The sequence below is a fragment of the Cibotium barometz genome, chromosome 25 (genome assembly GCF_041138505.1).
Source record: "Cibotium barometz isolate CiBa-2024 chromosome 25, ASM4113850v1, whole genome shotgun sequence".
NCBI lineage: Eukaryota > Viridiplantae > Streptophyta > Polypodiopsida > Cyatheales > Cibotiaceae > Cibotium > Cibotium barometz.
In genome coordinates, this window is record NC_141070.1 from 7,256,725 (window position 1) to 7,279,129 (window position 22,405).

General features: G+C 40.6%; 1 protein-coding gene across 2 annotated transcripts; it reads right to left on the reverse strand.

The window, feature by feature from the left end:
- Positions 1–1,905: 1,905 nt before the first annotated feature.
- On the reverse strand, positions 1,906–3,827 carry LOC147624202 (uncharacterized). Of its 2 annotated transcripts, none has more exons than XM_086819908.1 (2): positions 2,478–3,827; positions 1,906–2,339 (listed from the first exon to the last, which is right to left on the reverse strand). In XM_086819908.1, the coding sequence occupies exons 1-2, from the start codon at positions 3,560–3,562 to the stop codon at positions 1,991–1,993; spliced, it is 1,434 nt and encodes a 477-aa protein (XP_086676034.1). In that variant the 5' UTR covers positions 3,563–3,827; the 3' UTR covers positions 1,906–1,990. The 2 variants fall into 2 exon arrangements, with proteins under 2 accessions (XP_086676034.1, XP_086676033.1); XM_086819907.1 differs by having other exon boundaries at positions 1,906–2,357.
- Between the last annotated feature and the right edge of the window lie 18,578 nt (positions 3,828–22,405).

Genomic DNA, 22,405 nt, shown 5'->3' on the forward strand with positions numbered 1-22,405 from the left:
ATGCTACACAATACTTTTGGTGAAAAGGGATCAATGATGATTATAAAAGGGTTATTCATATAATTTGGTGGTTACGAGAGTATGCAAGGGATTGGTATCAAAGACAAGATGATAGCATCCGAGAAGATTGGGAACTTCTTCAACAAGAACTAGTGGACAAGTTTGGCTTTGCAAAAAGGCGAAAAATATTGTGGGTGTAATTTAAATAAGTGAAACAAGAAGACCGAGAGACCCTTGAAGATTATGGAGACAGAGTTGTGTTGATATGGGATCATTTGGTAGCAATGTTTGATGATTTGGACCACTCCCACTTGTTGACCATTTATGTTCAAGGTTTGCTTCCACAAATTCAACAATATATGCTTCCTTTTTGGAGTTCAATCTTGCAGGGCTTGATGGTGCTCTTCCACAAATTGTTTCTTTGAAAAGTTGTGTCAGGTATCATAGTAGCAGATGCCTATGTTTATGCTTTGGATGTGTTTTCCTTGCATGCCAGTCATTTTGACACTGAGGGCTGCTTTTTGTTTCTAACAGATGCACATGAAAAAGAAGGGGATAGCTTGCCTCTAAGCCTATGCGGCAGACCAAGTAGTAGAGGGATGCAAGATGATTGGGATTTCTTCATGGTTCTAGATGATCTTCTACAGGGCTATGACATATTTTCAGTTTCTAATGCAATGCTTGAGACTTGTGATGCCTTTGCAGGAGAATCTATTGCCTACTTTGATGTGGGCATGCCTAGTGGTAATGCAATGCTTGAGACTTGTGATGCCTTTGCAAGAGAATCTATTGCCTACTTTGATGTGGACATGCCTAGTGGTGATGCAAATGAGTTCTTGAATGTAAAGATGGATGGAGTTTTTTCTTGTGAAAAGGAGTTGCATTTGATGCCTATGATGACATATTTGGATGTGGATCCAAAAAAGTACAGGAGGGTGGGTGTAAGAGACCACATTTTCTTCAATTGTGGTGACAGGGCTTATTTCAGGTGTTATATGCTTGGGTTTACCAACCTATTTTATTGTGCTAGGAGCTTATGTCGATGATATAGGTGGGCCAATTGATTTTGGAGGTTCAACATAGGTATGTGGTGCTATCAATGTGAGCTAGATGCTTCTATGTACGCTTTGGACTTATGATGGACTTATGATGGAGGAAGACTTGGTGGATATGTATGGATTCCCTTATCCTATTATTCAAGTATGTGTTGGAGCTTGGTCTTTGATCCAGGTGGTGCAGTTTGTCTTCTATTGTCTATGCTTAAGCCATTGGAATCAGGAGGACTTTGAGTTGAGAAGTGGATGCCACAGTGTGGGAGTCTTTGATCTAGGAGGGACATTAATGTCATTGGCAGAAGGCATGAATGCCTTACTTTCAAGGGGGATGGCTAATATGACATGGTTTTTTCCTCCTTTCCAATCCATCTCCTCGTGGTCCCAAACCCTGGGAGCCCCTCTCAAATTAGTTCCTTAGGGAAGCTCTACAACGTTGACACAAGCAAGGTTATGAGGATGTGCGGCGCTAAGGAGGACACCAAGTGTGGTGGTTTGGTTATTGCTCTTAGCCCGCATCGGTCTGGGTTCAAATTAAAGGGTTATCCAACCAAAGATGGATTCAAAAGTCAACTACGAGCTATAAACATACAATGCATGGTTCCAAAGCATGTGCTCACAAATAAAACTAGATAGTGACTTGTAGTTACCACCACAATTGCTTTTTAACGGGCGTCTTGGCTGTAAAATACTTGCAAAGTTTTACAATGCTCACCAAAAATTACACTAAAGTACAAAAAAGCTTGCTATACCTCACCAAATCCATCAATTTAGAAGGGCAAGGGTGCCTGTCATCAAAAATCAAGCAAGGGATATCAAATAGTACACTGCAAATTACAAATACCAATGCATAGTCCAGAACATTGCTAAAAAGCATGTATTATGTGGGATGCTTTTATTGGAAAAAGGTAGTCAATTATGTAATATTTCACAAATTTTCATTTGACTACGAACTTTTTCCCCACCTTGTCTATTGCTCTAAGTAGCAATGCCTCTTCTTCAAGCGGTAGTAGATCAGCTCGTTCCCTTAACTCGTTGAGCATATCCAGCTCCGGCTTGTGGATATAGTCATGCACAGTTGGGTCAATGGCCTCAATGTCAGGGTTGAGGTCTTGATCCACACTTAGTTTTTCCATCTTCAGTAATAAATATCCTGATAACACTCTCAAACGATGTACTTTGGCATGTTTAAGCATGGTGTTGAGTTTGAGTACTAGTTCCTCCACTGCCTCGGGAGGCGCTCTCTCCATGCTTTCCTTGCTGGAGCTTACCAAGCTGACAAGCGCTCTTACGAAAACTAGAGATCTGTAATTAGAAGGAAAAAAAAAAAGGTTCGACAATTGTTTCTAGAACTTTACAATTTTAGTTGCATAAGTTTTTTATATGCAGAGATATTTTATTGAATTAACTTGATGGTGCACTGACCGAGAGTTGGATGGCTCCACCCTGTCCATCAGAGTGGCCAGAACTGTGGTGTTGTCGCTGCCCATGCTCTTCAACACCATACGAGCATCATGCTTGGCTAGGGCGTTGAAGCTTTCGGCCGCTGCCCAGCCCACTTGCCCAGGCCCCAGCTTATCCGCCAACTTGGTGAGCAATGGTGTGGGCAGCCACTTGACGTACCGCAGCTTCTCCAGTGCCCAGAAGCTCACCACATTGGCTGCTGCTTGCTGCACAAACGCGTTATTATGATCTAAATAGGTCTGCAAGAAATCAACCCCTTGGCGATGGGCTTGCATGTAATGCAAGAGCTCACTGTAGTGCTTCTGCACAGTAGGCGGTTGGACATTCCTTTCAAACTGCTTCCCCAACACCTTAAAGGCGAAATCAAAAAATTCAAAATCCTCTGCTCGAACGATGCCGTTTTCCAACGTTTTTTGCAGGATCTCATCATAATAGCTTTGGATGCTTTGTTCCGTCTTATCAAACAGGAGGATAAGGAACAAGATTGAGGAAACCACAGCTGCTAAGCCTACGGCAGCGTTGATGAGGGCCAGGATGTAGAAGATCTTGAGAGAGACGAGGAGATTGCGTACATCAGAGTCCACTACCCTTAACAACCTGATGATGGGCAAGACAATGCTGGGCGAGATGAAGATTGTCTGGGCGATTTGGGAGAGCACTCGCACTTTTCTCGCCAGGCTGGGCTGCTTGTCGTCTTGCTTAAGACGGGCGGGGTCTTGGGTCAGCCTTACCAGGGCTTTCCTTGTAAGCCTGCTGAAGAAGATTGCAAAAGCTAGTCGCCCGGCTTCGAGAAGCAGCAAGGCGGTCACAATGCGGAAATCCGCAGGGTCCAGGAGGGTCACAAAGCCCCCCAACAGAACCACGGTAGCCCAGGTGAGATTGCAATAAGCCAAAAACTTGCAAAAGTTCTGCAGGGCTCCTACCCCCGACGCTCCCCACCTTGCCTTTTCCAACTTCTTCTCGTAGGCATCGATCACATCAGACCTCCTCACAGTGCTAATTGCGATTCTCACACCTTGGTGATCGGGGTGAATCTCCCCCTCCATGATGCAGGGGGCAACAGTTGAGGCATAGAGGTGCAGCTGAGCGCGGCTGAACCTATCAAAGTCCAGTCGTCCATGCTTGCCTACCTATCCAATTGACAAAGTCCAGTCGTCCATGCTTGCCTACTTGACCAATTGATATTTTGCATGGCTCCTACCCCCGACGCTCCCCACCTTGCCTTTTCCAATTCCTTCTCGTAGAGGCATCGATCACATCAGACCTCCTCACAGGGCTTGCGATTCTCACGTCTTGGTGATTGGGTTGAATCTCCCTCTCCATGATGCAGGAGGCAACAGTTGAGACATAGAGGTACAGTCCAGTGGTCCATGCTTGCCTACTTTATCCATTGATATTTTGCATAACGATTGATATTTTACCATACAGCCTGTAATATGAAACATGACGTGCTTGTCCAGTCGTCCACGCTTGCCTATTTTTTATTATGGTTCCAGCCTCCCTCCCCAACATCCCATCAACAGTTCGTCTTTTAGCAAACAAGTATCCCTCCCCAACATCCCATCAACAGCTGGCTTAGTCATGACCATTTTACCAACAAGGAGCTTGCTTTTTGAAGTTCACACATATGAGTGCATGGTGCATGGGCATTCATGCAATGGCCAAATGGAAAAGGGAGGCCAGCCGGGTATGAGTGCATGGTGCACGGGCCAAATAAAAATTGATCATTAACATACAATGGAAATAGAGTCAGAATTAGCTAATGCATTAATAACAACATTGATCAAGTTTTCCACTCCCTCCACTATATATAATGTCAAATACTCATGGCACTTGATTATCAAGATACTTTACAAAATCTACAGTTTGCTATTTCTATGCTTGATGATTATTTTTTTCTTGATGGTTGAGCTTGATAATTTATTTTTATATACAACCTAGTTTCATTCACCCATATTCATAACTAATCTTATAGCATTATAACTTTGAGCATGTCCATTATCTGTTATATTTGACATTATAGCATCACCAATTTATCGCCTTGGATGTTATCTCCTTAGCATTCTTGTCTTTGAAATTTTTAACATATTCTTTATCTCCTTGAAGATCATGACTTCTTTTGTCTTGTTGCGCATCCTTGCCTCCTTCACACTTTTGAAGAAATATGGTAGATTTATTTATGTTGAAATCCACTTCATTGCTAGTTTTCAAAGTTGATTTGAATTGATCTCCTTGCTCAACATGGTGTGGTTCAGTGCACATCATCTCCACCTATAGAAACACTTTAAACATTTGCTTGGAAATAGACACGAATACGTAATCTTAAGTTATACAAACATTGATTTTTAGTTAGTATATAACACCTATTTTTATCTCTTGGTGTCATCATTTTTAGAAAATGTTGGAGTCTTTGTGACCTACAAAGCCAAATTTGATTTCAATCATGATGAAGGCTTGAAACCACAATCACCACATGGTAAATCTTATACATAGAATCCAAAACATAAGGTCAAACCATCAATGAAATCACTAATCCATTACTATTTAGACAAATCATAAAAAACATCACTTGATAATTATTTATGGTAAGGAATATAAGGCACATTCTTCTTAGGGCTTAACCTTGCGCTTGAGCCCATGTTACAATATATTTTTTATGTAGGGTGTATCATTCAACTCGATTAAATTTTAGCCTTTTTTTTTATATTGACCCAATGGGTTGTGTCCCACCATGACCTAAGTCTAAACTATTCAACTCAAGAGATATGCTCAAACTTAAGTTTGAACCTCATCCTATCATTGTAAAATAAGAATCATTATAACATTTATGACATCTCTAGAGGACAACTAGATAGTACGATACCAAGACATTGCAAGTTGTTTGTAAAACATTTTCTAGAAAGGAAATGAATGTTTTGAGGTCAAAGTTTAGGAATTTACAAGTAATTATTGAATTAAAGGAACACACAATACATTAAATTTAATAAATTCCCTATATAGAAAAATGTTTGAAGTGTCTATGGACATTTGTAAGTTCAAAATGTTAATTGATTATTCTATGCTTGATCAATAGACACATTAAGCATGAGAAACGAACATGTAATGATCATTTTGATCTACATAGATTAACTTTCATTATTGGCTTTTATACAGCCGTACACATCAATCACTATGTTTCCTAATGCCCTTTGCATATCTATGTTTGTCATAGATGATTCAAACAATAGTTTATCTCCAGCTCTCTCAAAATAATATAAGCTTCCTAATGGTCTACATTGTCCAACTTCACAAAGTAGGTCACTGACATGCAGACCTTGTTCTTCACGTGGTTGTCCTCCACAATTCGCTTGATTATTACAAATCAATTTAGTTTCTACCAAAATTTGACTTGGTCCATCTACAAATATGTATTTGCTAGCTCCCATTAATGATTTTTATAATGTCTTGATGATATTGATGAAAATATAACAACGAACACACCTTGCACATCTAGTAGTTCATTTGATTTTTCTCTCTCTACATGATTGTTTTTCATTTTAACAAATTCATTTCTAGCATCTAAAACAAAAAGAGCAAGTTGTTTATCTACTAAGACACTACCAGGTGTTAATCCATCAACATTAAAAAGATGCAATTGCATGCTGGAGTTTTGACCTCAACATTTTTTGATATTGACTATGAGAATAGTCAACAATGGGCTTAATTGAAATATGTACCCATTGTACTTTGATCTAGAAGTAACTACACTTGAGAGATATACATGCTTGAATGAGATGTAAAAGATATGATCATCATGCTAGAAATACATGAGATCCAAATATCATTTTTCTAGGATCCTACTTTAGTCTTCATATAAAAAGGTATTGTTAGTACACCCCTTCATAGATATTCCCTTTATGGAAGATGATTGTCTACTAAGCACATTAATACCTTTTGGTGTTGATGTTGTAGTATCAACTTCCTTATATTCTAGGTGATCATGACTTCCTTCATGTACTTGATCCTTAGCATGGGAAGCTAACTCCACATAAACCATTTCTTCATTGCCACCTACAAAACAACATAAGCAACATTAACTTGGATACTAACTTAAATTATAAACATGGATATAAGTATCTCTAACTTTTGTTTGGCATCTCCTCTTTGCAATGACTCTCCTTCCTCTTCATCTTGGGGTCCATCGTCATCATCCTCATTTCCATCTTCTTCTTTATGGCCAAAAATTAAATCATCATCCCCTAATGTATTTATACTTGCAATGTCTACCTCATTAAGGTCAGGGGTCTCTTTCAGCCTCTATTTTCTCTTCAATTTTCCCAACTTTTATACACCACTCAGTTAGAGATGCATCTTGCTCCACCAAATTGGAGCATATCATCTCCAATGATCTTGCCTCAGCATCATCCATAGTGATGACAATACATTTTCTTTTTGTAAGGATACATTCCACAAGCACAACTCCTTCAATCAATACATCAATGATATATTTGTGCCATGTACAAAATACCATGATGAGAGATCTGATGAACTCACGATTTTTGATATCACAACAACTAAATCTGACCTTCTTCTCCTCTTGTTGGATTGAGGATAGACTTCATGAAATGTGAACTTTGTGAGCTTAGTTGAGGACCTTGTTAATTCTTTTCAAGGTGTCTACCTTACTTATGAAAAGGACCATAACTAAAAAGCCATTAGGGGGCATTTGAGTATAACAAGAGCCTTGTAAGGATCCCTAATTTTAGGGAATTAAGACTAATTTTATTGAGCCTTAAGGAGATAAAGGTCATAATGAAGCCTACTTTTGGGCCTAAAAGTAGGGGGTCTCTATAATTTTCAAACTAGGCTTCTCTTTCTAGCTATTAAAACCCCTACTATCATAATCATTGATATCTATACCTTCAACCTTATTTACTCCACTCTTAATGGATTAACATGCCACCTCACAAGCACAAGAGAGAAGAAGAAGAGAGTGTATGCAAGGGTTGAATCCTGTGATTTACACTTGGCTAACCCTATTAGGGTTAACTCCCCTATGTGAGGCCGCTAGGGCTCACTCTACACTCTATTTGTGTCACCCAAAGAGAGATCCAAGCAAGCTAGGTAGGAGCAAGGGGGAAGGAGATATGGAGAGCTCAACCTCTACCTCATGCCAATCGTATGCAAACAAGACAAGATGGAGAGCAATGAGAAGGGAGTGAAGGAGAGAAGGGAGAGCAACACCATTCTTATGCACATACACCAACAATCACAAGCAAGCAAGCAAGCCAACATAAGCGAGAGAGAGAGAGAGAGAGAGAGAGAGAGAGAGAGAGAGAGAGAAGGCAAAACTCAATTGAGACAAATGGGATTGTCCCTTTTCATATTTCATAAAATGTCTTATATCATGAGCTCATATTTACAATGTACGACTGCCCAATTACAAATGGGGGCCCAAAACTAGTCTTCCTAGTTTATCTAGCTCTATGTACATCAATTTTGTATGACCGGCATTAAACAAGCCGTAAGCTCGGTCATCCCATGTCTCATTTACAATTGGCACTTAGCACAGTTACAAAAGATGAATTACAAAGGAGGTATAGTAGCCACGTGAAAGGTCATGTTACCAGAGTGGTTAACATACCCCCCTCCCGATTGCAAGTCTATCCTTGGAACTGGTCAAAGAAGTTATCTATAGTAGATAAAGTGCGGACGAAGTCCCATCGTGAGGTAGGAGTGGGAGGGACATGATGGAAGACGTGGTAGCTCGTCCCAGAAGGTTGTCTCCATCCTTCAAAGGTCTGGAGCCACTAAGAAGGCATCTACATGACTCGTTCATAGTAGCCGAACAACTGCTTGAGTGTGCGCCCGTTGTTTATGTCAAATGCGAAGCCTTGGGATCCCTCAAAGTAATGGTCCCATGTTGGGAAGGACTCTAGCAAGGTAATGATGAGGTTGAAGAATCGTATCATGGAAGTCACCACACGCGCTGAGTCGAGGACTTGGTCATAGCGGCGGATGAAGTCGTGGTAGCACTTGACCATGGATTCTTCAGTACATGGATGTTGTGGTGGCAAGGGCATAAGCCATGGAAGTTGAATTGCAACTTCATGTTCTTCTGTTACTCGCCGTGGAACATCTTCCAGGTCCACCATCTTCGAATGGGAAGATAATCCGGGCTGATCCTCAGTGCGCAGGGTGTGTTACAGTAGATGTCCTAGATGAAGGGTTTGCTGAGAAAGGGCCATTCACCAGGAGGACGGCTGCTCTCCCATGAGATCGAATGTTATGGGATGAGAAGCCGACTGGTGGCCGGTAGTATTAGCCACGGATTCTAGGTGGGTGATCACACCGCCATGTGATGTGCTTGGCATCGCGGTACGGGCAAAGGACATTAAGGTCGAGGCGGTTGGTGATGTGGGTGATGGGGTGATGTTGGAGCTGTCAACCAAGCAGGATGGCGATGGCATGCTCAAACTTCATCATGCGGTCCAGAGGATCACACCAATTCAAAGGGTTTGGCAGAGGGTCAACTTCCTCGTGCTCAGACGGTGATGGTGGCGGGATCTCCCCTTCTCCAAGTGGTGGGTTGGTGGGTGGCGGAGCCAGTGATGAGGGTGGAGGGGGTGTCTTTGATGAAGGTCTGGTGGTGAGGCTCACGTCTAGAAGAGGTGGGGGTCTAGCGGAGGTGGAGGGGATATCTCAGAATGCTATGTGCATTCCTAAGTTGAGGGATAGTGAAATTGGCGAGGGGGATGTGGGTGATGGGGGTGGAGTGGGAAAGTGAAGGGGGAAAGAAGAAGGTGGGGAACCAAAAAGGGGAAGAGTGGAGGTGATTGAGGGGGGTGGTGGGGGTGGGGGATGTGTGTAAGGAGATGCGAGGAGCCTAATGGGGGAGGAGGGGGTGGTGGGGGTGAAGAAGAGCTTGGGGTGGAGGCAAGTTGCCCTGCCCATCAGTGCCATCATTGTTGTCATCTGGGCCAGCCTGAGGATCATGGAGCATAGAAGAAATTGATTGTGGTGGCAACCTTGGCTCTGTTGTACTCCCATGGAAAGGGTGTCATCAAACTGGCATATGCTAGTGGCCTCCATGATTTCAATCTGGATGAAGCAGCGGTGGTAGAGAATGAGTAAGCCAAGTGTCGAGTAGGGTGGTAGAGGACCATTGAGGAGGGAGAGGTAGGTGTCATGGACAACATGCCAGGCCAATGGTGCTAAGGTACTACAGCACCTGACTCGAGAGGAGGGGGAGATAGGTGTAGGGGCAAATGCCATCTCGTAAAGATAAATCAATGAGATCCGATTGGGACATGGCAGGGAAGCCATATTAAAGTAGTAAGTGTTGAGATGTCAAGCTCAACATGAGTTGACACTCATGAGGCACTTACATGACCATTTGACATTTACATCACTGGTGGGTCTGGTAGAGCTGGCACCGACATATCTTCGCCAGAGATTCTACAGCTGGATGACACCGACTAGTCCACACCTACCCACTCCACTTAGCATGTTCACATTATGGACTGCTTGTATATATTCTATTATGTGTGTTAGTCACTTTATCTTCTTTGTAGACCTCTTTTGTTGTGTGAAAAAGAAGAAGAATTTTCAGCCTCTCACATTGTGTGTTCTCTTCTAGGGTTTGTGTGAGTGTGTGTGTGTACTAGGCAAGAGCTAAGCTCTCTTCTTCCCTACATCTTTTCATGGTTGGTTCATGCTAAGGGCTGAATGAGCGGCAAGCAAGAGAAGCACCGGAAGCAGTACAAGAGTAAGAGCTTCATCTACTCTTTCCCCTTTGTGTTGGCTACTACACCCTTGTCCGGAGCTCTTCGGGAGACATCGAAAAACGAACTCTGTTTGAGGAGCTTTCTTCACAGGAGTGGAAATATAGGCCAACTATATTGTCTATTGGACACTATTTTTTGGGACAAATGCGTTTTGGGCACGTCTGGACCTCCGTTTTTTAGTTCGCATAATGCGTTCACGGACACTGCCAGGTAAGTTTCGATTCTCTACAGAACTCTATTTTTAGAACTGTAGGAAGGACGCTTGGTTGTGGACAGTGTGTGTACTGCAAAGAGGTCTTAAAGTTGCCATCGAGTGTATGTATGCAAATTAAGGTCATTGGTTGTGACAGTTTGGGTGCAGTATAGTACCATATGCAAAGAATACAACAGTTTGCGTAGGTCAAACAAGAGTGCTAATTTTGGTAAACCTGTGTTGTAGACAAGATGTCGAATGATGGAATAAACCAGATTGTTGTAGAGAAGCTTCACAAGAAAAACTTCTATGCTTGGAGGTTTAGATTGACAAATTTCCTGATGGAAAAAGGTTACTGGGACTACATTGAAGGTGAACATGAGGAGGCACCAGAGATACCAGAGATTAATCCAACTGCTACAGATGTAAAAGAATTCAAGGATTGGAATCGAGGAGAAAGAAAATTCATGTATTGGCTTTCTATCAATATACAGGATACTACAAGATGCCAAGTCACCTAAGGAGGCATGGGACACCTTGGTGAAATTGTATGAAACTAACACCAAGGCATGAAAGATTCAGTTGAAGAATGAGCTTCATACTGTAGAGAAGAAAAATATGTCTGTGAATGATTATGCCTTGAATATCAAGGGCATTGTGGAATCCCTTACATCAATTGTTGTTTCTGTTGATGATGATGATGATACGGTGGAAGTGTGTCTACATGGTCTCGGGCCACAATACAAGGCGTTCAAGATGTCTATTCAAACTCGGGAGAGCATTCCCAACTTCATAGATTTGGTGTCAATGAAGAGAAGAATTTGGGTGAAGATCAATAGTCCACAACACAAAACAAAAATAGTTCAGAAGAGCAGTAGGCCTTCTACACAAGTTTAGGTAGAGGAAGAGGTAGAGGTCATGGACGTGGCCAAGGTGGTTGGCCAAACAGGTAATTAAAATTATGGTTAGCCAGCAAGGAATAGTCCCAGGATTTGCAACAATAACACATAGGTGGAAGAGGCCAGTTTAGAGGCAGGGGGATCAACGAGGTCGTGGTAATTGGCAAAGACAGCATAATGATACACGAGGCTGTTTTTACTATGGTAAGCCTAGACATGTGTAGACAGATTGCTATAAGAAATAGAGTGACATGAGAAATGGAAAAGTGCAGCAAAATACCTATGCGTCCTCTAGCAGAAATAATGAGGATAAGGATAGGTTGTTTGTTATGCAACATGTAGTTAATGTTATGTCTGGAAATGATGTAGCAGTATGTAAGGATGATGTATAATATGTTGATTCCGGTGCTTTGAACCACATGACAAGTCATGGTGAGTGATTCAAGGAAATGGAGAGTCTTGAAAGACCAGGTTTTGTTGAAACAAGGGATGACACTACTCATCCGATTGCCCATGTTGGTGATGTGACATTGTCCACATGATGTCAGATGGTAAGGTGAAGTATCTTGTAGATGTACTTCATGTTCCGAATATTACAAAGAATCTTGTTTCAGTTGGCCAGATGATTGAGAAGGGTTTGCAGGTCCGGTTTAACCTTGATGGTTGTTATGTAGTAGACTTTAAAGATGAGTGCAGGTTTGTTGCAAAAGGCAACAGAGTGGGAAGAATGTTTACATTGAATGTAAATATGCCTGAAGTGAGTGTTACAATGTTTACTAATAGTTTAAGAATTGTTTTGCAGATACAGACATTTGGCATAAGAGAATTGGGCATGTAAATGCGAAAAGAATGAAGTCTATGTCGACTAAAGAAATTGTGACATGGCTGCCTAAGTTTAAAGTTGAAGGTATGTAGAAAGTATGTGAAGCATGTCAATTTAGAAAGCAAACAAAGCATGTATTTCCACATGATAGAAATGTGAGCAGGAATGTACTATATGTGCATTCAGATGTATGGGGTCCTCTAAAGACTATTTCTATGGGTGGTTGCAGGTACTATGTAACATTCATTGATGACCACACGAGGAAAGTGTGGGTGTATTTCATGTAGGAGAAGAGTGAAGTATTCACTCATTTTCAAAATTTCTATGGGTGGTTACAGGTACTACGTAACATTCATTGATGACCACACGAGGAAAGTGTGGGTGTATTTCATGAAGGAGAAGAGTGAAGTATTCACTCATTTTCAAAATTTCAGAGTGATGGCAAAAAAATAGATAGGAAAGTATGTGAAGTGCCTAAGGTTAGATGGACGGGGAGAATACTTTTCCAATGAGTTCTCTGAATTCTTGCGAAAGAATGGCATTCAGAGACCATTTACATGTAGATACACTCTGCAGCAAAATGGAGTTGCTAAGCAAAAAAACATGCACATTGCAGAGATAACATGAGCATTGATGGAAGAGAAGAATATGCCGCATAGCTATTGGGATTAGGTTATGTCTACAATAGTTTATATCATGAACTGGACTCCTACTGTAGAGCCATACATGATGTAATGCAAGAGAAGTTTACTAGCAATAAAAAATTTTTGTCTCACTTGACAGTTTTTGGATGTATTGCATATGTGCATGTGCCAGATGAGTTGCATACTAAGCTAGATCCAAAGGTAGAAAATGTGTGTTTATTGGATATTCCCTTGAGCAAAAGGGATATAGATGCTATAATCCTGCTACACGTGAATTGAGGGTAAGCAAGGATGTTGTATTTGATGAGATGAGTAGCTGCTGGTATGCTGCTGAAAAAGATGTTGTTGAAGCTGATGTAAGTGGAAACGTGGTTGCATAGAATGCAAGTCAACAATCATAGTCATTGAGTGGACCAGGAGAGTCCTCATCCAGTGGTTCTGTTGATAGACCATGGAGTGGTAGCCTATGTCATAATACCAGTCCTAGAAATGTAGTTGGTACATTACATAAAGGTAAAGAGAAAAAAGTGGTTAAGCCCCTTAGTATGCCTGAAATTTCTACAGGGCATTCTCTTGTTGATGGAGAGTCTAGTGGCTCGGAGAGATGAGCCTTGAGATGAGGAGCTTGGGATTCCAGCAATGAGGACACTTGGTGTGAAGAAGGCTATGGAAGCCATGAATGCAAAGTTACGAAGATTTCAAAGAGCCAAAAACCATGTGCAGAGGTTTACTTATGATGGTTATGTGTCACATCACTATGCTTATATGGCAAAAGTTGTGCAAGTTATAGAACCCACATGTTTTGATGAGGCTATTGGAAATGTGTGTTGGGAGAAAGCTATGGATGAGGAGATGGATGCATTGTATGGAAACGAGACTTGGGATTCGGTGCCATTTCCTGAAGGCAAGAAAGCTATTGGTTATAAGTGGGTGTATAAGGTGAAATATAACAGTGATGGTAGCATAAGCAAGTACAAGGCTATATTGGTAGCCAAAGGATATGCGCAAACACATGGGATTGATTATAATGAGACATTTTCCCTCGTTGCAAAGATGCTAACTGTGAGAATTGTGATTGTAGTGGCTGCAAGCTAAAGGCTAGTTTTTACATCAGATAGATGTAAAAAATGCGTTCTAACATGGCGACTTGCAAGAAGAAGTGTATATGGATCAACCACCTAGTTTTGAGGATACTGGTCACCCAGAGTATGTATGTAAGCTTTGTAAGGCTTTGTATGGGTTGAAGCAAGCTCCACGAGCATGGCATGACAAGATTTCTGAGTATCTTGTCACTATTGGTTTTCATATGGCAGAAGCATATCACTATTTGTATGTGCGCAAGAGTGATAAGGGTATTGTGATCATCACCATCTAGGTAGATGATCTGTGAGATCCGTGCCCCCTCTGTGGATCGACCTCTGGAGTACTGGCAGCAGCGGAAGTAGAAACCTTGCGCGCAGGGCAGAGCTTCCCACTCGGGGCCTCACCCACCACGAATGTCCAGGGACAAGAGACTAATCCCTCGATTCTTCCAAAATTGAACTCGAAAAAAACTTCCCTCACCTAGAAAGCATAGGCGATTCCTCTAGGACAATCTTCTAACGCAGTCAAGAACCTTAACTATCCTTTGTATTCTAACCAAACCCACGGGTCACATGGCCAAATCAAAGGAGGAACTTGTACTTGGTTCATGGAGAGCAACGCTTTTTTTTCCATCAAAAGAGGCACAATCGTTGATCATTTTCCATAGAACAAGAATTATCCTGTGACTTACTTCAACTATCGTTACTTAAACAAAATTGAATTTTATTATAGGAATCCATCGATCTAGCCTAACCCCATCCAATCCCATGGGTTAGCCAACCGCCCCAACCACTGTATTGATAGGATCCATTATAAGAATTGTTATGTTTTGTCTCGGGTACCAGGGAAAAGAGTTCCCAGGCCCCCTAGCCAGCACTCATGCAAAATTTAAATAGACACACCACTTATGCACCCAATATGAAATTGCCTTTTCTTAGACTCAACTATTTCCAAAGTAGCATTGCAACAATAAAACCACAGTGTTTCCAACATAATCCTCAGTATTCCAATTCCAAGTCCAATTTCCAATCATTTCTTCCTCGGCATACGTATGGCATCATTGGCAACCAGAACGCTCACCACACCTGCTCACTCATCAGGGGCCTTTTCAATATTTGCTATAATCTCATAAAATCCATATGGACTCTCTGTTGAAGATTAGCCAGATCAACCAACAAGATCCATTTAAATGAGCCATGAACTCATCCGTTGAAGACCAGCAAGGCCAATCAACTAGATCCATGCTCGTGTTCAAAAAACAACTCCAACTCATTTTCTTCCTCGTCACACGCGTGGGTATCTTGGGCGACCCAGAGCCCGAGCACCGTATGGTCAGCACCCTCTAGGTTCCTTCGCACAGGTGACCTAGCACTTCACTCATAGGCCTCTTCCTTGGTCCCTCATCCACCGTACCGGAAGCTCACCATTTTAATCGAACAACCAAGGCTGGTCAAGACCTCGACCGACCTTGCCACGCGAGATGTCCTTCTTTGATTCTCCGTCAGATGTTGCAACATTTTCACTTAGGTCCCCCCCACGACCTCATTCTACAAGATAGTCAGAATGCTTCCCCCAGCATTCTTGACGTAAAACAATCCTTTAAAAAAACAGGTTTCATATGCAAATACATTTTCCAACAAAATTTCCATCTTTCCTCATCATTCCACATCCTTTCTTATCATTCATATCATTCCACGTCATTTCTCATTATTTTACATTTTTTTACATCAATTCACATCACATCATTTCTCATCAATACACATCCATTCACATCATCCCACATCAATACACATCAATTCACATCATCTCACATTCATTCACATCATCCCACATCGTTCCCACATTCATTCACATCATCCCACATTGTTCCCACATTCATTAACATCATTCCACATCATTCCCACATTCATTCACATGATCCCACATCATTCCCACATTTATCCACATTGTTTCCGCATTCATTCACATCATCCCACATCATTTTCACATTAGTTCATGTCATTTTTACATCATCCACACATCATTTCACATCATCCACATCGATGCACATCAACTACACATCAATCCACACATCCCACACATCACTTCTCATCACTCCACATCATTCCACACATCACCCACATTATTCCACTCATCACTACACATCACCCCACATCACTCGACATCATTCGATCCTTAGTCGAACTTCCACAAACAAGATGGTCTCTTGAGCGAATCAGGTTTGATTATCAACTTTCCTTGATCTAGTTATCAGAACTCTTGTTCCATAATCAACCAGGTTAAAAGTACAGTTACTCTACTTTTCATACTGACAGAACTTTCTAAGTCTCGGCCAATTACTTGGCTTAGTTAAAGGTAACTTTTTCTCGACTCAATTCCATAAAATCTAAATTTTCGTTCACTTTTGGATCCTCGATCCTTTTAAGGATTCCAGATTCCTTTCCTAGGGAATCTAGGAATAAATCAGTCACAAGTATTCACGTTTATCCAACTCAGCGTGTTTCTAGTCTTTTTCTTAGAAATCCTTTTCCCGTTTAGAATGTGCTTAAGATTCTATTTCTCGAGATTCTAGACGCATTCCAAAAGTTAATTATGTTCGTGATTCCTCTTTTCTGATTAAATTTATCCATGTTTTCTCGATACATTCCTATGAATATTTTCACATTCTTATCTCAATTTTTTCAAAATAAAATATGCTTAATATTCTTCTTTTAGTATAAAATATTTATGCACCCAACTAATTCATTTTTATCTAAATAAATTATATTCATAATCATGTCCATAATTCTCATAATTTGAATAAATCTAAAAAATTTATGCATAACCTTCTTTATTTTTATAGTAAATCAATAATGCTTAAAACTCCACTTTTAGCATAAAATTAATTATGCATAAATTCATTCTCTAATGATATAAATTTTTCCATAGCTTTCCCTCATTTTCTATGAAATGATAATGCTCAAAATTACACTTTTAATATAAAAATTATTTATGCATAAATGTCATTTTCTAATGATAAAGATTTTACCATAACTTTCCCATATTTTCTATGAAATGAGAATGCTTAAAATTCCACTTTTAGCATAAAAATTAATTATGCATAAAATTCATTTTCTAATGATAAAAATTATGCCATAGTTTCCCCGCATTTTCTATGAAATGAGAATGCCCAAAATTCCACTTTCAATATAAAATTTAGTTTATGCAAATCCTTCATTTTCTAATAATAAAATTTTACCATAGCTTCCCCACATTTTCTATGAAATGAGAATGCTTAAAATTACACTTTTAGAATAAATTTTATTCTATGCATAAACTCATTCTCTAAGGATGAAATTTTTGACAGAGTTTCTCCATATTTTCTATGAAATGATAATGCTCAAAATTACACTTTTAATATAAAAATTAGTTTATGTATAAACCTAAGCTTAAACATAAACATTAATTCATCATAATTCAAGAAAGCATGGTTTTAAGAGAAAAACCCATAAAATAAAATGCTTCCCAACAAGCATGAGGGAGGTTGGGAAGATTACCATTCAAAAGGAGAGAAAAACACCATTGTTTTAGGCTTACCCTTTGTTTTTTGCTTGATTCTTTAGGGAGAAGTGAGGCCCTCAAAGAAGAAGCTTGGCCACCAAGTAGAAGAGGGTAATCTCCAAGAGAAGAAGAGGATTAATGAAGCTCCAAAGCTTCACAATGGAGAGGCAAGGTAGAGAGATACTGGAAACACACTAAACTAAAAATTACACTAGCATAGAGTTACTCTTATATGAAAATACAAAGGAATGGGGGTCTATTTATAGGTGAGGGAGGCCACCAACCAAGTCCAACTAGGATCTAGAGGCTTCCAGCTTCAGTTTGATCCATTTTGGACAAGTTTTGGACCAATTAGGCCCACTTTTCTAATCTAGTTTTGAAAGAGGTGACTGGAGGTCATGAAGGAGGCACCTAGAAGTGAGAGGAGAGATGAAATATCTCAATTTTTTAATTAAAAAAATAGAGTAATCATGAGGATTCTAGGTGCCTCCTTCATGACCTCCAGTCACCCTCCTGAGGTGTCAAAATTCCATTTTTTTAACTAATAAATCCCTATTTTTTTACTATTAAGTCCTGTACTAGTCAACTCTTTATCTTATGTGAGAATTTACTCCTTTTTGGAGGATTTTCTTTTATTCTTGAATTTTTCATATTCCAACACTTGGATTAACCCCATTGGCCCTTTAGAAAACTCTTTGGACCTTAATCCATAATTTTCTGAAAATGGGTATCCCTAGACTAAGAGTCTAATGCACATATTCAATTAATTTCTAATACATATTAGAAAACTCTTTTTAAACTTCTATTTCAGTGGAATTAATCTTAAATAAAAGGGATAACTTTATATCCAAAAATATCTCAAAACTGTATTATCTCTCTCTAGAATATTTTCTCTCTCTAGGCCAAAAACAAAGGAAAACAATGTTTTCTTGCATTCTGAAATAGGGGATGATTACAGGGGACTGAGAGGAGAACTTATACATCTTTTACGTGCTCAGGAGTAACCTTACATCCATTCAGAAGGGTGGGAATGATTACAAGAGACCGAAGGGAAAGTTCTTATATCTTTACATCTCAAAAGTTGGAGAGAGGAATCTTACATGATCTTATTGTTGGGGGTGACAACTTGGATGAGATTGAGCATGTGAAAAGTCTTCTCAAAAGGAATTTTGAGATGAAGGATTTGGGAGATCTGCTCTACTTTTTGGGAATTGAGGTCATTCGCACGCCTGATGGTATTTGGCTATCACAAAGACAATATGTATTGGACATGTCCAAATATGGGATGGCTAATTGTATGTCAATCTTGGTGCCATTAGATCAAAATGTCAAGCTTAGTGCGGATGCAGGTTATGTGTTGGAGGATCCCAGTACAGGATGATTGTGGTGGGGAGTTTGATCTATGTCACGATCAACAAGCCAGATTTGAGTTACATTGTTGGCTTGGAGAACCAATATGTGCAGGTTCCGCGCAAACCACATCTTGATAGTGTGTGACACACACTTCAGTATTTGAGGGCCACTATTGATTATGCATTATTTTATGCAGCAGGTGTACCATTGGAGCTATATGGGTACACAGATATAGATTAGCAGGTAGCATCTTAGACAGGAGATCTACCAATGGATTTATGTTTTCATTGGGGAGTGCTGCTATGACATGGAGCAGCAGGAAGTAGCCCACAGTTGCCTTGTTGAGTACAGAGGCAGAGTATAGAGGAGTTACGGTGGCAGCGTGTGAGGTAGCTTGGTTACACAAGCTGCTTTTGCTGATTTGGGGATGCAAGTGGAGAGAAAGGTTATCATATATTGTGATAATCTTAGTAGTATATAGTTGGTTAGGAAACCAGTTTTCCATGTGTGGACAAAACACATTGAGGTAAATTACCACTTTATTAGGGAGAGAGTCTTGGGTGGCAGGCGATATCGACTTGGCCTATGTCAGCACACAAGATCAAGTCGTTGACATCTTCACGAAGGCCTTGGGAGAGCTGAGAAGCTCCATAGATTTCGAGATATGCTTGGAGTTTATGAGCTGGAGTTGAGCTTGAGGGGAGTGTTGAGATGTCAAGCTCAACATGAGCTGACACTCACGAGGGCGTGGCAGGCGATATCGACTTGGCCTATGTCAACACACAAGATCAAGTCGTTGACATCTTCACGAAGGCATTGGGAGAGCTGAGAAGCTCCATAGATTTCGAGATATGCTTGGAGTTTATGAGCTGGAGTTGAGCTTGAGGGGAGTGTTGAGATGTCAAGCTCAACATGAGCTGACACTCACGAGGTGCCTGCATGATCGTTTGACATATAAATCATTGGCGGGTTTGGTAGTTAGCACGGACATATCTTCACCAGAGATTCTACAGCTGAACTACACTGACTAGTCCACACCTACCCACTCCACTTAGTGTGTTCACATTATGGACCGCTTATATATATTCTATTATGTGTTAGTCACTTTATCTTCTTTGTAGAACTTTTTTGTTGTGTGAAGAAGAAGAAGAATTTTCAGCCTCTCACCTTGTGTGTTCTCTTCTAGGGTTTGTGTGTGTGTGTGTGTGTGTGTGTGTGTGCTTGCAAGAGCTCAATCCCTCTTCTCCCCTGCATCTTTTCAGTAAGCTCCAAGTTGTGCGGGTGGCTTGAAGAGGGTGGAAGGGGAGTTCAAAGAGATCATGAGGGTGTTGGAAAGATCACCGCGGTTTGTGATTGAACCTCATAATGCCAATCCTAAAAAGGCAACCAAAATACAAAACCCAGAGGAGTACCGCTTCCCCTTTTAAGAGGAAGACATACTCTCTATAGAAGAGTCGTTAGAGATAGATTGCACAAATTATGTGGTTGAGAAAGCACGTGAGGAGTTCAATAATTCCCTTACAAAATTAAAGCAGACTCTCAAAACCTCATTTGGAGGAATACTCTTCTCATGGTGAAGCCAGCATAACATTAGCACTTTAAGAGCTCAACATGAGTTATACCAAGACGTAAAGAGCTCCATAGAATAGGACTGTAAGGATTCACAAGTTTCCAAATAGATCTCAATAAGAACTATCAGAGGACCAAGTGTGCCAGTGTACACATTGACTACTCTTGAAAAAGCTGAGAGCTAAAAAGAGGATGAAAGTGAATGGGAATATGAAACCGAAATGGGATCTGAAGCTAAAACAATAACTGAAACATCCATGGTTCCTCTAGAAGATTCTATCATGGTATGGTTAGATTTCCCTACAAGCAATGATGTTAAGCACAAACACACGTTGATTAGCACTCGAGCTAGTCATAACATCATGATAACAATAGACACTTGGGTATCATTGGGACAACCTAAACTCATCCCTACAGATAATGATCTTGCAAGAGGAGACAATGGAAAAAACATTGAAGTTCCTAGTTACTTCAGCTATGCTACTCAAACAATCGGTGAAGATGTGGAATTTACATTCCATGTTATCCTAGATTCCCTTGAGTATGATGTCATCCTTGGTGGAACTTGGATACATGACTCGTATTCAATCAATGAATCCATGCAAACAGCCACCTTAAACACTCCTGCAGGCATTGTACAATTGCTATTGTGGGAAGAGACCTTGGAGGAGCTGGAGCTTCCAACATATCTTACTGAAAAGATCCCTAGGATTCTGGTTGGATTGGAACTTTCCAATAAAATCACCATAGCTCAAGCATAGCTTTATCCAACATGAGAACACAATCTCATGACCCTCGAGTTATGGGATTTATTAAGTGAACCAGCCACTCACAGCTCATCCTGAAAGAATTCCCTTTACACAAGACTTGAACATGCCATGTTTGGGGTACTTTGAACATACAATGTATATTGAAACTAACCCTCTTACTTGCAAGTTTTTTGTGGTTATGTGTTGGAAGTAGATTTGATCTTGGGGCGTAAATGGACTATTGCTGTCTAAGCACCACTATGCTTTGCTAGCAATAGACTCATCATGGTGGTCAACTACAAAAAGTTGACAATACCATACTGCAAGGAAGAGGATCCAACTTTAATGGATTTCTATGATGCCTCTTCCAACGAAAATCTCTCTACACAATGACCCACCATCTGCATCAAACGACCGACTCCGATAAAGCATCTACTCCTTCAATCCCATCCTCACCAACAAAGTTCGATGCAAAAACCTCACAATCAACAACTATTCCTGAAGAAGCCCCCCCACGCAACCATTTATCTCTAACAATAAACTCAAAGGAAAGGCCCCAGAGCCTCTTCATCAACGACAAACCTCACCAAAGGAGACAACCACATGCTCGAAAGCCTCATCATCAATAACCGCTCCATAAGAGACTCGAACCTCTCATCAACAACGCCCATAAGTCTCAAATCTACAAACTCAGTGCCAACTAATGTGAAGGCTCACAACCTTCCCCTTCAACAACCAAAAAGAAAAATCCACCAAGACAACCAAATTCAAGGTATCTTAATGGTATCAAGATATGGGTGGAGAAGCAACTACTTATAACTCAAGGCTACTACAAAGGTGCCAACCAAATTTGGGTTCCTTGATAGTCAAAGCCTCTTCCTCAATGTAATACTTAGAGGCCAAGGAAAAATAAAAGTACTCCACAACACCGTCCGCAAAAGCCTATGTGAGTTCCTCAAAGAACTCCATAAAGTCAACAAGTGTGGGTACCAAAAAGATTACTGCAAGCATAAGGGTACTACCAAGGAAATACCAACACTTGGATTTTCAAGCACATCACAAAGTCCCCTGTGCTTGCACAAAGAAGGAAACCTCAGCCCCAAATGCATCATCCACCAATTTATAATGTTCATCAAATATGGGTGCATGTGCATGTGCTTCAACAATAAGGATACTATGATGGTAATCCCATCATATGGTTGCCAAAATCGAATAACGTAAAGAAAACCTCACCACCACTGACTTTAACCCCAATAGCTTCACCTAAAGT